General features: G+C 42.6%; 4 protein-coding genes across 4 annotated transcripts in view; 2 read left to right on the top strand and 2 right to left on the bottom strand.

Annotated features, from left to right (window-relative positions):
• Positions 1–10,315: 10,315 nt before the first annotated feature.
• On the bottom strand, positions 10,316–10,823 carry LOC126559260 (zip homologous protein 2-like). Its single transcript, XM_050215390.1, has one exon. The coding sequence runs from the start codon at positions 10,811–10,813 to the stop codon at positions 10,316–10,318; it is 498 nt and encodes a 165-aa protein (XP_050071347.1). The 5' UTR covers positions 10,814–10,823.
• A 288-nt stretch (positions 10,824–11,111) lies between these two features.
• Positions 11,112–11,721, top strand: LOC126559275 (coiled-coil domain-containing protein 12). Its single transcript, XM_050215404.1, has 2 exons — positions 11,112–11,265; positions 11,364–11,721. Exons 1-2 carry the CDS (start codon positions 11,135–11,137, stop codon positions 11,719–11,721), a joined length of 489 nt encoding a protein of 162 aa, XP_050071361.1. The 5' UTR covers positions 11,112–11,134.
• Positions 11,722–11,863: 142 nt separating this feature from the next.
• LOC126557895 (spindle assembly abnormal protein 6 homolog) overlaps positions 11,864–17,280 on the bottom strand; it is a 143,171-nt gene continuing 137,754 nt past the window's right edge. Inside the window, exons 2-4 of the mRNA XM_050213805.1 lie at positions 13,302–13,513; positions 12,064–13,231; positions 11,864–11,977 (exon numbers count right to left, since the gene is read on the bottom strand). Coding sequence (XP_050069762.1) covers positions 11,871–11,977; positions 12,064–13,231; positions 13,302–13,472 — 1,446 coding nt within the window. The 5' untranslated portion in view covers positions 13,473–13,513 and the 3' untranslated portion in view covers positions 11,864–11,870. The remainder of the gene's footprint in view (positions 11,978–12,063; positions 13,232–13,301; positions 13,514–17,280) is intronic.
• LOC126567294 (zinc finger protein 345-like) lies at positions 14,943–16,966 on the top strand. The gene is given in 2 exon segments (XM_050223524.1): positions 14,943–16,928; positions 16,931–16,966. Coding segments are annotated over 2 exon segments (2,022 nt in total).

The raw sequence follows: 17,280 nt of genomic DNA, 5'->3' as shown, positions 1-17,280 counted from the left end.
GATACGAACATGATGAATGACAGCTCAAGTTCAGCGTATAGGGGAAAAATACTGTTTGAACAGTTACAATAATAATTGGCGATCCAATAACGCTTTATTCAATGCTTTCAAAGAACAAATTTATATTTTCCTCGATTTCTGATTCTGTTCTGAGCAGGGGGTGAAGAGTGTACCCAAACAGCACACATTGCCAATAGTACCCAGTTGACAATTCAATGTGTTGCCCACTTGTTTACATAGTCTATAACCCAAAACACAAATCGTAAACTCAAAAGGCTCAAAGGGGTTTTTACACGGGAGAAAATTCTGTCAGCTGATTTTGGATCCTATCTGTCAACATGAGCTTTTGCCAGTAAATGCCACATCTCATAACATTACACACATTGGGCCTGATTATCTGTTACAAACGGAAAAATCGGAAAAAAACAAGCTTGTCAATACAAACACAAAAAAAAATTGCATTATGAAACCATTCTTGTGAAAGACAAGTTTCGTTAACCATTTGTTCGTTAAATCTTCAAAATCAATCTGTCAAAGTGATGAAACCAGCAAAAACAAAACCAAAAGTGTAAACAAATGTTATTCTTGAGAAGATATTTTGTGTCGTACCTGATATTTTGATATCAAACTGATTTTTCATATCATGTAAGCGATGATAGCAGTAGTGATGATGAAAGAATGAAAGTTCTTACTAAACAACGTCGACTGCTTCATAATATGATCGATCCTTTGGATGTTCTCGTGGTTGTTATTTTCAGATTTCAGAACAATTTTCGTGTATTGAAGGAAATTTTCCTCGATATTCTTAATGAGATTGAGCTGAAGTTTCCGCCTGTAAGGGCAAAAGGACTCACTCCAAAAGAAATGTTGACTGCTACGCTGCGGTTTCTTACAAAGGGGAGTTACCAAAATGGAACCGGGAAAGATTTTAATATAGCTATTGCTTAACCAACTTTCTCCGTGGCATTTACCAAGTGTTTAAATATTTTGGAAGAAACTTTGCCGCCAAAAAACATTACATTAGAAAATTAACCAAATCAGGCAAGATCAGGCAAGATTTTCGTCAGGCAAGTCGTTAGGCAAATCATCAGGCAAGATGCCTGACGGTTTTTCTGACTTCTTGACTTTCTGAATTAAAATATTCACATTTTGATTAGAACTGCATAAGACAGCGAACTGGAAACACTCAGAAACCAGTGAGTTTGGCGCCTTTCCGTTTCGAATGGCTGACGGAAAATAGTTTGACTAATATGAGTCTCCGTTTGTGTTAGAGAATTCAAATTCTTGGCAGTTTACTTGTAAGCTGCCTTTCGTTAAGTTTTTTTTCCAACAGACAACACAAACCGCTGTCATAATTCGAATGCTCCGTTATTGACAACTTGTCTTGACAATTTGTGTGTGGTAATCAGGCCTATTATCAAGTTTCGTTTTTCGATTTCATTATTTGAACAGAAAAAAAATTTTTTCATGGATTTGTGCGCTTAAAAAATTACAAAAGCAAATTATATGCTTTTTTTGCTTTTTATTCTTCTTCTTCTTGGCTTAACGACCTCTTTGGTCACGCCGGCCATCGAATAGCTTACTATACTGCCGATAACCACATAGTTGAATAGTCAGCCCTCATTACGCGGGGACGGCCCGGAACCGGATACCTCCGGGAGAAAAACAGTAAAATATTGAAAAAGACAATTGACATGCTTTCTCTTGCTATTCGTCATCAATCCGGGACTATGCGAAATACGCCTAATTGTATGCAAAGCGTAGTACATGCCGCCAACGATACACAGTGTGACATTCGTGTGGTAAAATAAACGTTAGGCTTCATTTAGTGAAACATAGCTAAAATTTGAATTTAGATTCCTTTGCTTCCCATCATGCGCTTTAGTTTTAACCTCAAAATACTTCTAGGCATCCACGTTCGGCCGAAGGTGGGATTAAAGACTCGAGAAGGCTCCCCTGGAATATGTTGTGTGCAGCACTGAAAAATGTAAATTTTCTTCTTTTTCTTCTTCTTCTCGGCTAACCGACCGCTATGGTCACGCTTACTAGACTTTCCGATACTACGTAGTTGGATAGCCAGTCCTCACTATGGCCATTTTTGTCCATGCCGTGTCATTTTTATTGTATAGTGTATTTTGAGTTTGGCCAAAAATCGATAAATGCTTTGTCCATTACTGCTGAAAATGATTCCTAGATGGCTAATGTGAATATGAAAATGGAAGGAAAACAATCATTTTATTAGGTGATGAGCCCTGCAAAATACCCCACTTTTATTTAGTAATACCGATCGTGCACCGTGTGAAAGATAAATTTGACACTAGGAGATTTCGTTTAAAGTTCGTGACTAAGTTATCGTATTAAAACAAACTACAAGTCATTCGAAAGCCACAAGTGTTTGGAAACAGTAAAAAAATGTCGAGTTTACTTAATAAGTGGAACCCGTCGGAACTATGAGAGCGAATTACATGTATCATGATGGTCCGCGCCGCACACACAAGCCAACTAACAATTGACAGCTATCTAATTGGCAAAGGGGGTGATGAAGAAAGATAAACAACAGGGAGAAGGGCAATGGTGTATTGAAGCACGCGGTTGATTTGTAGGGAGAAAGAGATAGCATCTAGAGAGAACGAGAGAGAATGAAAACAGCTGATCGGCCTTCAGTCGGATTTCAAAACAGAACCAAACTTTTTTCTGTTTAGTAAAACTTTTATCGAAATGTGATAGTTTCATGTGATAAATGCGTGTAAAATTGAAAGTGCAGAGTGCGCGAGGAATGCTGAGCAAGCTGGGAGAGTCGATGAAGAACAAATCGGCCGGGAACGAGAAGCGTAAAGTCATCCCGGAACCAGCAGACGATAACATTCATCAGACAATCGTTGTTGGCGTTGTTGGTAAATGTTTCACGTTTGTTATACCTCGGAGCTGGAATGTGAAGTGAGCACGAATAGCGCAGTGGGTTAGGAATGCACCAAATTGTTCAAACAACATCATCAAACTCTTAAAATAAACCGCATTTAATAACCATCCACATGCCAATATAGCAATACCGCACTGATAATAGCAATACCGCACTTATACGGGTATGGCCCGACACCTCTTGAAGGTTAATATAGGATCTCCATACCTTACTCCGACTCAATACGTCCACGGCGTACAGAATGGTAACATATCTCTCCAAATATCTGAGCTTGGGTACACGGAGAAACCCAACCCCTTGGGAAGATGGGTTATATGGCTAAATTGAGCGTGGGAGATTACTAGCGTCTGTTCTCCATGTTAGGGGCGGCTGGTTGTCCTTCTGTCCTGGGACGGGACGGGAGTTTAATCAGCTAGGATGCGTAGGCCCTCCGACGAGACAGGGGGTTGGAGGAGAGGCCTTGCAAGCCACCACCAATACAATTGCAACGAAAGGGAACCAACACATTTTGAATCGGATCAACAGATACATACCCACGCCACGGAATAAGGACTACGATTGGAAACTTGGGACATGGAACTCCAGATCCCTCACATCACCCGGAAGTACCCGAATTCTTTCGGACGAAGTAAGGGCCCGCGGCTTCGCAATAGTAGCACTTCAGGAGGTGCGCTGGAAAGGAGTAACGGAGCGTCCCTACCGCAGTGATTGCATGATCTACCAAAGTGGTGGAGAAAAGCATGTACTCGGTAAGGCGTTCCTGGTCATAGGTGAGATGCGTAAGCGAGTGATCGGGTGGTGGCCATCCACCGATCACCACAGCAGACATATTCCCAGATTGACCCATTATCATCGATGGAAGACACTTCTCGGATATTATCGACGTGAGAACCTATAGAGGAGCAAACGTCGACTCAGATCATTTCCTGGATATGGTTAAGCTGCACCAAAAACTCTGCGTCGCCAGAGCGCTGCCGGAGGACACCACCGCCGAGGCGATGTCCCTCAATGACTACTGGCGTATGGTGGAGCAAGCCATCAACAACACAGCCGAGCGAACAATTGACCGCGTGACACGTATCCAGAGTCAGGAGCGGAATGAACTGAGCGGCTTCGGGGGCTCAAGTTCGCATGCCCTTCCAAATAACCGTGCATTTCCTTAAGGGCGTTGCTCTTATCATACCAATTTGAACAGATGTGATGTAAAGCGGCCTATGCCAAGTCCACTTCCGTCCCTGGTTCTACCCCAAACAATCTGTTCAGCAGATTCAACAGTCCGTTCAGAATGTTCCATACAGCCTTGCGCATTCATGTGATCCGCAGCTGGTGGTCCTTACCTTATCCTATTGTATTCTTATCGAACAACTTAACCTTATTTCATTCATCTTTCCCAGGCGGAAGGAAGCCCCCGGCTAGACACACTTTTCATTCGGTTTGTAGATCAGTAGATCCTTTCATCTTATAAATGTTCGAGTGTTCTTCCTCTTCTTCTTCTTCTTCTTCTTTGGCCTGCTCAAGATTGAGCACGTCGTGTTGACATGGCCAGGTCCCCAATCAGTTTCCAGGAAACTCGGTCTAGCGCTGCAGTCCTCCATCCACGGCTGCGTCCGATCTCCGACAGGTTAGACTCCACTCGATCCAGCCAACGAGCTCGCTATGCTCCTCTATGCCTCGTGCCGAACGGGTCGCTGACGAGCACCTTTTATGGTGGGACATGAGTCCGGCATCCTCATCACGTGCCCCAGCCAACGTATCCTTCCGGCTTTGACTACCGTCAGGATATCAGCACCGCCAAACAGCTTAGCTAGCTAGTGGTTCATTCTTCTTCGACATACGACCTGCTTGCACACACCACCAAAGATAGCCCTTAGCACCCGACGTTCGAAAATGGCGAGTGAATTGGCGTCCTCCGTCAGCATAGACCAAGACTCCAAGTCCGTCCAAGTCCAAGTCCGAATCCAAGAGGTAGTCCGTTGAGGACTACCAGACGTATCAAGGTGCGGTAAATCGTGCTTTTCGTGTGTTGTTGGAGTCTTCTGGATCGCAGGAGTTTGTGGAGTCCGTAGTAGGCACGATTTCCCTGAATAATGCGCCTTCGGATTCCGCTGCTTACGTTATTGTCCGAAGTTACGATCGTACCAAGGTAGCAGAACTCCTCTACCACCTCGAGATTGTCGACGTCAACTGATACTCTGCTTCGGAGCGAGGCTCTATCACGGCAGAGCCTCCGTCAAGCAGGTATTTTGTCTTCGTCGCATTGATGCTCAATCCAATTCTATTGGCCTCGCGTTTCAGTCGGGTGTACGCCTCGCACACCGTTGCAGTTGTCCGTCCGATGATGTCGATGTCATCCGCGAAGCCAAGGAACTGGAGAGATCGGGTGAAAATCGTGCCCCGGATGTCGAAGCCCGCGCTTCGCATGACACCCTCCAGAGCGACGTTGAACAACAAACAGGAGAGTCCGTCTCCTTGCCTCGGTGAGATTCGGACGATTCCGACAGCATGCTCGAAACTCTCACCTTGCACTGCACTCTGTCCATAGTGGCCCTTAGCTGCCGTACCAGCTTCCCAGGGAATCCGTACTGCTGCATGGTGCTCCATAGTTCGGTCCGATCTATGGTATCGTAGGCCGCCTTAAAGTCAATGAACAGGTAGTGCGTAGGGATCTGGTGTTCCCGGCATTTTTGGAGAATCCGCCGTAGAGTAAAGATATGGTCGGTTGTCGATTTGCCTCCAACAAATCCAGCTTGCTAGCTTCCGACGAAATCTGTAGCAAGGGGCTCCAGTCTGCAGAAGAGTATTTCGATACAGGATCTTACAGGCAGCATTCAGGAATGTGATGGCCCGGAATTTAGCACAGTCCATCCTGCCGCCCTTTTTGTACATCGGGTGTATGACACCCAGTTTCCATTAGTTCGGTAGTTCTTCCTGATTCCAAATCTTAATTTATCTTGAACAGTACGACCACCAGCCTATCGCTGCCAGCTGATTTGTTGCATTTCCGCTGTTTGATGGCACTGATGTCTTCGTCCAAGAATGGCGGGGTTATGGTGATGCTGGCTGACGTAGTTCTGCACTCCTCTGCTTCCTGCGCCTGGTTCGGTGTCTCCTGCATCTGCTTTCGCTCGTACGACAGGATATCTCCTTTCTCGCTGTGGCACATAGCGATCATGGGAGCAAAACCGCCCCGTGCCGCATTCAACATCATGTAGAACTTGCGAGTTTCCTCCGACTGGGATAACTGCTGTATCAGTTGCTCGTCCTACTCTTCGAGGTGCGTGCTGGAAGAAGGTGCTGCGAATGGTCATGTGCTTGGAGGAGGCGAAGTTAACGAGCCGAAGCCCGTCGTCGTTTGTCAGCTGGTGGGCACTGAAGCTTCCTATCGTGGGTTTACGTACCTCCTCCCGTCCGACCTGAGCATTAAAATATCCAATGACGATTTTGACGTCTTGTTGTAGGCGATCGTCTCTCCAACTGCGTATAAAAACTGTTTTTATCGTCATCGGTGCTTCCAAGGTGCGGGCTATGCACATTGATAATTCTCAAATTGAAGAACGTTTCACGGGTCCTCAACCTGCACATTCGTTCATTGATCAACCACCAACCGATCACTCGTTTTCGCATCTCACCTATGAGCAGGAACGCCGTACCGAGTACATGCTTTTCTCCATCACTTTGGTAGATCATGTAATCGCTGCGGTAGGAGCGCTCCGTAATTCCTTTCCAGCGCACCTCCTGAAGTGCTACTACTCCGTAGCCGTGGGCCCTTACTTCGTCCGAAAGAATGCGGGTACTTCCGGGTGATGTGAGGGATCTGCAGTTCCACGTCCCGAGTTTCCAATCCTCGTTCTTATTCCGTGGCGTGGGTCTGTATCTGTTAATCCGATTCGAAATTTGTTGGTTCCCTTTCGTTGCAATTGTATTAACCCCCCAATACTTGGGTCATGTCATCAGTGGAAAAGGTTTGTCAACAGATCCTGACAAAGGACAATACGGCATTGGACCGTCATAATCAATTGTAAAGATCCTGACAAAGTAGCAGCCATAGTAACAATGCCAGTTCCAAATAACATATCAGAACTACGATCGTTTTTGGTGCAGTGGATTACTATGCTAGGTTCATCGAAGAAAGGTACATCCTACGCAAACCGTTACATGAACTGCTGAAACAAGACGTAGCATGGAACTGGAGTGAGAACTGCGAAAAGTTGTTTGAACAATTTAAAGACTATTAAAATCAGACCTCATGCTTATCCGTTACCATCCGGAACCTCAAATCATAGTGGCTGCAGATGCGTCTAATAGTGGTATCGGCGCAACAATCAGACACAAGTTCCTTGACAATAGTGAAAAAATCATTCAACACGCTTCACGTCCATTGACACCAGTGGAACAAAAGTACGGTCAAATAGACAAGGAAGCATTGGCTCTGGTTTATGCTGTTACGAAGCTTCACAGGATGATTCTTCGTAGGCGGTTCGTGTTGCAAACGGATCATCAGCCACTACTTCGCGTTTTCGGCCCTTACAAAGGCATAACAACACATACATCAAACCGATTGCAGCGATTTAGATTAACACTCATGTGTTTCGATTTTGAGCTGCGGTACATCTCAACAACGAAGTTTCTTTATGCAGATGTGCTGTCAAGGGTGATCAACACCACCAATACGGCAGACGAAGAATACATAATCGCTTCAGTCCATTTGGAAGAAGAAATGATAGCAGTGCTTCAGGCTTAAGCCAGCAAAATGCCGATCACATTCTTGATGATTGCGAAAGCAACAAAGCACGACCAAGTTCTTAAGCGTATCACATCATAGATACACAACGGATGGCCAAACAGCGCAAAAGAATGCCCACATGAAGAAGATGCAGCTTTTTACCGACGCAAAGAAGGCTTGTCTATTGTCCAAGGATGCATTCTATTTGGAGAACGAGTGGTGGCATAGTCAGAATGAAAAGTGTTGTAACTAAACTTTATATCTTTCGGATCTATAAATTGACGACGCGGACACACGATGTTTTAAGCAAGCCGGTCAGACGGAAAAAGGAACACGAGTAGCGTCTTTATTCATCAAGTTGTCAAAATTTGGCAACGAGCAAAGGTTGATAGACTTGAGGTAGTCATTCTTACTTTTAAGACATTTCAACAAAAAGTCTGGCTAGAAGTGCAGTATATTGGGCAAATATCTACAAACAAATTGAAGAGGAAATTAAAAAGTGCTCTAGCTGTGCCTCAGCAGCCAAATCACAACCACATGCACCACCAGAGGCTTGGCTAACACCCACAGCTCCGTGGCAAAGACTACATATAGATTACGCCTGACCATTTCAAGGCCAATACTTCTTTCTCATATTCGACGCGTATTCTCGATAGCCGGAGACAACTACAATGTCAACAACAGCGGAGACCACAATTCAATTTCTCCGAGGGTGCTTTGCTCGATTCGGTATACCACAAGTAATTGTGTCAGACAACGCCAGGATTTTCATCGGTGCAGAATTCAGTGACTACTGTAGTACCAACGGCATTACACATATACGAACTGCTCCTTACCATCTACAGTCAAATGGGCAAGTGGAACGGTTTGTAGACACAGTGAAAAGGGCTATCAAGAAAATTAACAAGGAAGAACCTATGCAGGAAACACTGGCCACATTCTTGGCACCATACCGATCGACACCGAAAGCAACAACAGGGTAGAAAACACCAAGTGAACTTATGTTTTCAAGAAACATGAGAACCACACTCGATTTACTACGTCCATACCAGAGTAAGGAACCGGAGAAACCTCACCACGACAAACAAAACCGTCATTTTTAGCTCGACGACAAGGTATACGCAAAAAGGAAACGTTTGGGGTTGGCAATCGGGTCGGGTGATTGAGCGGGTTGGGTTAGTTAATTATAACGTCTTTTTAGATCAAAAAGCTATTCTCATCAAATCGCATCTAAACCAGCTCTGAGCTCGAAATGAACCAGAAGAGAGTTATAAACAGCAAGGTAATCAAGATCAACTTCCTCCTGATGATCTACTGGGCGAATTCAACCTTCCACAACCGGATCGAAACTCTCCCAACCAAGCCAGAAGTGATGTAACATCGCAACAGCCAGGATCTGTACTAACAGCACTAATAATGCTCAGCATAAAGATCGATGGCAAACCCTCTGAGATGGAATTAGACGCGAGTGCACCATGCGGTATTATCGGTGAAACGATGTTGCAAGCAATAAAGTGAAAACATGCTCTTCTATCAACAGCTTGCCAGAGAACGTGTTCGTTGGCTCAGTAAAATGTAGGTTAAACTTGTACGTGTGATCTGGTAAAAGCGATTCCCTTTTCCCTCGTGAATTGATCGCTCACTTAGCTCCGGACACACCCGTCAACGCCATCTGTAGCTTCAAGCTCATACCAGATCGTGAAATTCAGCTTACCGCTTTACTAGATAGTTTCACCAGCGTATTTAGTGATGTAGCTAGTAAACTAATCTTGCCGCCTGCTTCTGTGCATTTAAAAGCGAATATAACGCCGGTATTCGCCAAAGCTCGTGATGTTCCATTGGCTTTACGTGACAGGTATTCAGCTGAGATCGAGAAGAAGCTGAAATCAGGGTTCTACGAGAAGGAGAAATTTTCCGAATGGGCATCGCCGACCCATGTATTATCGTTTTCGCTACAGATTTCGATGATTTTTTTCTAGACATAACTTCCAAATTAAGCAGACTGCAACAGAGTGGACTCAAGTGCATCTTCGCTATTTCATAGCTCGAATGTTTGGGACATCGTATCGATCACGAAGGTTTGCTCAAGACCGTTAAGCACATTGAACCATTAAGCACAACAACCACTGCAACCATTGATCTGTTGGACGAATTGTTTGCTGCATATGGAGCCCCAGTAACCGTTGTGTCAGAAAACAGAACACAATTTACATCCTCCGAGTTTAAGACGTTCCTGCAACAACGTGGTGTAAAATGTAAAATAAAAAGTTGTCCGCTCCATATCATCCAGCAACAAACGGACAGGCCGAACGCTATGTCCAAACCGTCAAGCGAGCCCTGAATGCGATGGGGACAACAAGCAGTACCCTACAGATGAACATCTATCGGTTTCTGCAGCAGTATCGCAAAAAAGTGCCGCATACTGAAACTGCGGTGGGTTCTATTGTTTGTCAGTCTATGTGTGTGCAATTGTATGTGGTGTGCCGTTGCGTTGAGCGAAAATTCCATTGTTGCGTTTATATGTCGGTGAATATGTAAACTGTCTTCCCTTGCCTATATATGCTAACCCAAGCGGCACACAGAAATATAGAATATCTGAGAAGCAATGTATAGATTTAAAAAAAATATTAATTTAATCGTCATAAATGTTTCGATTCTGCACAGAATCGGCACTAGAATCGTTTTGGGGTTGTATTTTGAAAGAAATCTTCCTTCGAATTGTCTTCAAATTCTGTCGCTCTACCTTTCTGTATAGCTTCCTTTTGTTTTTGTTGCAACTGAATGATCAGATTCTGTTCGTCGACGATTCCTTTTTTGTATGCTTCATACATTTCCTTTAGCTTCTGAATCCGCTGTTTTCTTGTTTCGTACTCTTTGAAAACGGTCCAGTTCGCTTCTATAAAGTGATCCATCTTGCTGATTTGAAATTGGTAGATCTTCCCTATTTTACCAAGCTGGTTAGCCTGCTTCGTCTGGTTCTCGAATAACTCCTTTACGTTCAATGGCATGTCCTTGTTAATGATCGTAGTTCGACATGGTTTCGCACAAATCGGACACTTCGTGGATATCGATGAACATTTCCGGCAGAACATATGACCGCAAGTTGTGATGTAGAACTCCAACTCGCCTGTTGTTCGTTGTTCGTGGCACCGTTCACAAAATACTAACATATCGGATCTTGATGAACTTCAATTCCATAAGACAATAATTCCTTGATTTTCTTGGGTGAAGCGGTGTTGCACTAGCAGATACGTTATAAAATTCTGTGGTGATGTGTTGCTGTTAACTGTTGTGCTGTGTTGCTGTGTTGAATTTTTGACACATACTGGGTGCGTGAAAGAATCCTCCCTCATTCAACATGTCACTCGTGAACGTCAATGCTGTTTGAAGTATTTTTTTCACTGGGTTGAGTTTGTTTATATCGCTTAGAAAAGACGCACCAGGGCACGGAAACAATAAAGTCTTCTTAATTAATTGAAATCGTATTGCCAATGGCTGATGTGGTAGGGAAACTCGAAGAAGAAGCATTAAGGCGTAAAAATCGACTGCGGGAACTACGCGGGAAGCGACTTCATGATGAACAACAGAGCACCATCAATGATGAATCTACACCCGTGCCTAAGTGAGTGGTTAGCTCAAACAATTAGCTGTGTCAAAGAAGTCTCAATTAATTTGCAATATTTATTCTTATACGGTACATCATGCGTACTCTTGTTACAGACCTGTCTTTCGGAACTACAAACCAGAAACGGAAGAATTTCAGGAACCAACAGCAACGGATGATCACGCAGGGATTGTCGAAAAGGAAGTTGGAACACATCTGGAAATGATGCAAACACCAATCGTCATTGAAGAGATAGATATTGCTAATCTTGCCCCCCGCAAACCTGATTGGGATCTGAAAAGAGATGTTTCTAAAAAGTTAGAAAAACTGGAACGTAGAACACAAAAAGCTATCGCCGAACTGATACGTGAGCGGCTAAAAGCCGGGCAGGAGCAGGATATACTACAAGCTGTAAATATTGCAACCTCTGCTACAACTGCTTCCGTGGAACAACAGAATCTTTCCGATGATTAATAAAGCATCGCATGTATCAATATGGAGCTGAATACAGTGCATCAAGTTTAAAAATCAATATTACGCCCCGATATGGTCTTTGGCAAAGTTCGCATCTCTTGTCTGATAAAAGCAGAGAACTAGTTTCTACTAATATAAAGATGATTCCTTTATTCTACTCGATTTTGAGGGCGTAAGTATCTTCCTTGCATGCTTAGCACGGATGTTTTTTCAACGTTTTGATTGTTTGTCAATTTAAGGATCATGTCATTGATTTCTGCAACGGAGATAATAACAGAAGTACAATATTATTGTCATTATTTGCTTGATTTTCGTAACTACACGAAACAAACAAATACTCACTTTTTCGGTATTTTTCCTCTATCAAATCGGTTGTTTCTTTGATACGTTTGATCGTTTCAGCATATTCCTCGTTGGAAGATCGGTTTTTCATATGTTCCTGCTGTATAGCCGCAACTGTATTGCTCAGCTCTACTAGTTGCTTTTCTTTATCAAGTAGCAACTTTTCTTGACGCATCGCAATTTCAGTGCGTAGATCTATTTTGCTCTGCAATTTAACGTTTTCCTTGTTAAGATTATTGATAACCGCAGACGCATTTGCTAGTTCATCGGTCGTAAGTTGTAATGCATGTTTTTTAGTGTGGCATATATTTTTCTCCGCTTCTAGCTCGGCTTCCAATTCCGATCGTTGTTTTTGCGCAATCTTTAGTTTGCTTTGGATTTCTCCCAGTTGATGTTTCAATTCCGCAACAGTACTTTCTGATCTAGATTCACGGCTCTGTTGCGACGCAATACTAGCCTGCAAACGATCCAACTCTACCTTTATTTGAGCGTTTTGGGCCCGGAGCTTTATATTCTCTTCTCGTATGGTTTCGAATCTTTTCGTTTCCTGTACCATGCGTTCTGTGCGATCATATGTTTCCTTCGTCAGATTGTCTATTTTCTCTTGCATACTGTGCATTATAGATTTTAATCGCTTTTCTTCAGCATCTTTGCTTTCATTTAGATTTTTTATAGTTTGATGCAGACGACTCACCTCTTCTGTGTTTCTGTTGAATATCAAGTTCTCTTGCTCCATAATTTTTCCATTTAAGGACACAATTTCGTCCTTTAGTCTGCCGATAATGTCGTTTTTTGAGTTCATCTCCAGTTGATACTTTTGAGCTTGGGACGCATATGCCGATGCCTGCTCTTGAAGTATTTGCAGTGACTGGTTTATGTGAAATAGGACAGTTTCGGACGACGCATTTTCCATTGTGAGAAACAGATGGGTTAAATTTTTGAATGAGCTCTTTTCAAATATTTGTAGCATATGGCAGTTGCTCTCCGCAACCAGAGCTAGATGTAGCTCTTCCCGCTTGCAGTTATCAAGAATTTTGATGAGATGATCGACAAATCCTTGGAAAGTAACATGCAACGATTGTTCTGTCCTTATCTGTTCGTAGGCAGCGTTATCAATGGTACTGATGAACATTTTGGAATGATCGTTTACTTGAGTCATTCTTATTTGCTGAAAATAGGAGAAAAGCAGCGATTTAGCAAGCACTACAGACGCCTGTTGCGGGCGTAGCGAAACGTACAATGAGGTTTTGGAGATCGATTTGCTCAACTATTGTGTAAAACATTTCGGGTTTCCGTACGCCGACACTTTCGAAGTTCACCCGTAATGGCACAACTGGGAATAGCACTTTCACGCATCGTCTTAGATGGTTATCAATAAATTTGTTATCGAACGGTGATGCTCTATGCATTTTGTTAATGAAATATTTGCAACGGAATACGACGCGGCGTTCTTTTTGTTTACCTTCTCACAAGTCGTTTGACACTTTCGAATTCTCGTTTTTTCTGCAAGGTCTATACATGTAGGATACGCCCAATTAACAAAATTGCATCAATAACAACTATTCAGGGGTTTTAAAATAAAACTACCCTACAACTACCCGAGAAGTTCATGTGCATGTATTACTGCTAGATTGGGCCGATTTTATGTACGTGAAAGGGAATGCAATATTCAGAATATCGTTGACTCAGTCATTCGTTTTCCGTCACCATATCTCCACCAGGAAGCCCAGGTAATGCTCATCGCATATGCCAATGAACCTTTGATTTTGGTGTTATTGTCGGCATCCCAAGAAGGATGTAGAAGCAAGAAGCATGCAATCTTCGCAGTTATGGTGCTGAAATCTCAGCCATGGGAAATTTTAAACAGTTTACATCGATGTGAAACTGTCAAAAATATAAGATTCGCGATCTCAGCTGTTTCTCCATTGCCCCGTGTAGGTAGCTGGTGTATGCGCCATGTTCTGAAAAAGAGATTTCAAAACGAGAAAATTTCACTTACAGAACTAGAAAATCTGAAATTTTGGTCTTGAAATCACCCGTTGTTCGGGGCCTTTGCATTGCACACATCTGTAAATTCAACAACTCTCGACGGGACTCACCATGGAGTCAGAAGGGGAAAATTACTCAAAGTATAGCAAAAGGAGGCGATGATGAAGCTAGAGGTCAGCATGGAAACTTCGGTTTTTGTCAACTAACTGATAACTGTGAATATCGCTCGCTTAATTTTAATTGCACATGTTTTCCTTCCCATACTCTACTGACATTAACATGTCATTAACATTCTCGACATGTTAATTAAAATGGGTAAAGAGACTAGATGGGCTCGACCCGAACGATTTGACAACTGCGCTGTAGAAAAATGAAACGCAATTTGACAGAAGTGGGGTCGACCGTTTGTCAGTAAGGTGTGTATGGGGTGTATGTATGGGGTGTGCGGTTGTGTTGAGCAGACATGTGCGTAGTACTATCGAACCCACTCCTGTGAAACTCTCATTCAATATGGCCAAGGCGCAAAAGCTATGAGCCCATCTAGTCTCTTTACCGTCTTTGATGATAATTAAGTGTTGACACCTCACCACGTTACCATCTCATCACTATTTACTTTGGTCCAATGACAAAATGGAACGACACCGAAACAGCAAAACAACGCGGATAGCAAAATAATAAACAACTACAAATAGGTCGGTACCGGAATTCTTGTATTTTTCTCGGATCGAGTATATGCTGTGCGTAATTCAGATATATCTGTGATTAGCATTTGTCGCATAACCGATGTGTGGATGGATGGTATGGTATCGTGGTAGCAACATCTATCAATTGTTTGCAAACGTTTGAAGCAATGATACTCCGGTGAGTGCAGCTGTTCCCCTCATTTTTACATGAGCCGTCTGCAGAGTCTATTACATCTATCGTATCGGTCTGCGATCGTAATTTCCTTATATTGCAGGCAATTTGTTAAGGGTAGCAACACCGTGGAAGAAATTTACATCGTAAAGTCGGACTGTTTGAGTCTTAAAAATGAAAACATTGACAACGGCGATATACCGTCTAATGTATACGATGCTGCCCAGCATTGTGTGCATGAAACCAGCGATAAAACCGATACGAATATTAATAATTGCAACACGAAATATAGTGTTGCTATGCCAGCACAAAAATACATCGATATAGATGAAAAATCAAATTTAGAAGCAACGCCAGAGTCAACAGATAAAACATATTGTAAAAGCGATTGGCGCCAAAATGTATCATCTTCGCAAGCACAATTAAAGGCCGATCGACTGATTTGCAATCTGTGTGCGGTAAAATTTGATACAGTAATAAGCTTTAAGAAACATCTAACGCTGAGCCATCATCACATGCTACCATTTAAATGTAAATCGTGTGCTTGTAAGGAAATCAGAAGCGTTCTAATGCTGAACAAACATTTTGCTCAACACGATCTTAGCAAGCTGTACCAATGTAGGTACTGCAAGGCACGTTTCGATTCGACAGCGCGATGTGCATCACACCAGCGTCAATACCATTCAGATGAGTTAGGGAACCATGTGTATTGCGAGGATTATAACGTTGGAAGATACACTTGTCGGTATTGTGAGAAACGATTCATCGCTAAAGCCAACTTCGAACGTCACGAACGCAATCATGAGAAAACGCTGGCTCTAGCAGGAGAGACGAATATTTTTGATTTTCAGCACCATTGCTATGTATGTGGTAAGCAATTTAACTCTAAACAAACACTGCATGAACATTTGAATGTGCATGTAGATCGGTTGCCTTTTCGTTGCGATAAATGTGCTTCAACTACCGAGATAATACAATCCGTTTGCTCATTGAACAAACATATTGCGTTGCACTTAGAGAAAAAGCCCGTTAAATGTATCTACTGTGAAGACAGGTTTATTTCCATCAAGGAGTGCGAAGCACACGAAATGCTAAATCATTTAGAAGCAAAAGCTTCTAGCATTTGTATGCGTGCGGAGAACAATACAGAGGACGAAACTTCAAAATTGACTAAAAGCGTACCCAAAGATGGAGCCTTGCGGTACGAATGTTCGTTTTGTAATAAATCTTACTCACTTTTAAGCACTTTACGTAGGCATGAAAATGTACACACCGGAAAGAGACAATTCATATGTAAAATTTGTGGTAAAATGTTCAAAAAATCGTCATGCCTTTCACAACACGAACGCACGCATCGAAATGAATATCCTTACAAATGCAGCTACTGCGGAAAAGGATTCAAGCAAATAATTCGTTTGATTGAACATAGGCGTATACACACGGGCGACAAACCTTTTCAGTGTAATCATTGCACAATGCGCTTTCGTTTAAAATCGTTGCTCAAAGAACACATAGCAAAATGTAATATTAATCAAGCGCCAGGACTAGAAATTCGCTGTGCATTTTGTGACCAGTTATTTTCCAGTAAACAGTTGTTTATGAAACATGCGATGGAACTACATGTGCAGCACATGCCCAAGGACGGAAAATGTAGATTTTGTGATATGAAACTAAAATCTGTTACGATTTTAATTGAACATGAGTTGCGGCATCGACTACCGGGTGTAATTGAATGTAAGCAGTGTGGAAGAATCTTTAAACAGCAGTCTAACTTAAAACGACACCAGCGACTGCACACTATTAACGCTATGCCGCACAAGTGTGACCTGTGTGAAAAATCATTTTCACAACTAAGTACAATGAAAGTGCACAGACGGGTGCATACTGGAGAAAACCCGTACAAATGTAAGCTTTGTGAGAAAGAATTTCAACACAGTTCTAGCAAGACCCGTCATGAGCGCTCACAGCACAAGCAGGGAAGCACATTATTATGATCATTTCTTTGCACTGGAAATACAATCGAAGAAATGGGACTTACGATGAAATCAATGCATCATAGCATTCCGAAATGCGAACACCTTATTGTTCATTCAAATCAGCTGCAATAAAATAATCGTAATTTTGATGAGGGTAAAATTAAGAAATATTACTAGTGTCGAGTTTCCTGTGCTATTTGGAAGTGTTTTTGAATATTTCGACCGAAAAAGGGGAATTCAAATATTTAAACGATACAAATGAAGCTGTGAAGTCATCATCGTACGGGATATGCAGTAGGTTACGGGAATGTATCCAGAAGCGTAAAAAACATAAAAGAATTGAAAACAATGGTATACACCGTGGACGTATACATAAAAAATAAACCAAACAGACGTG

This window comes from Anopheles maculipalpis, chromosome 2RL, assembly GCF_943734695.1.
Source record: "Anopheles maculipalpis chromosome 2RL, idAnoMacuDA_375_x, whole genome shotgun sequence".
NCBI classification, from domain to species: Eukaryota; Metazoa; Arthropoda; class Insecta; order Diptera; family Culicidae; genus Anopheles; species Anopheles maculipalpis.
The sequence above is the reverse complement of the archived record's forward strand: the minus strand, read 5'-3'. Positions and strand labels throughout refer to the sequence as shown.

Bases quoted from the DNA above. Each gene is read 5' to 3' on its own strand.
- LOC126559260 (XM_050215390.1), bottom strand. From the start codon at position 10,813: ATGTTAGTATTTTGTGAACGGTGCCACGAACAACGAACAACAGGCGAG.
- LOC126559275 (XM_050215404.1), top strand. From the start codon at position 11,135: ATGGCTGATGTGGTAGGGAAACTCGAAGAAGAAGCATTAAGGCGTAAA. The intron at 11,266-11,363 runs GTGAGTGGTTAG...CTCTTGTTACAG, and splicing joins GAATCTACACCCGTGCCTAA to ACCTGTCTTTCGGAACTACA.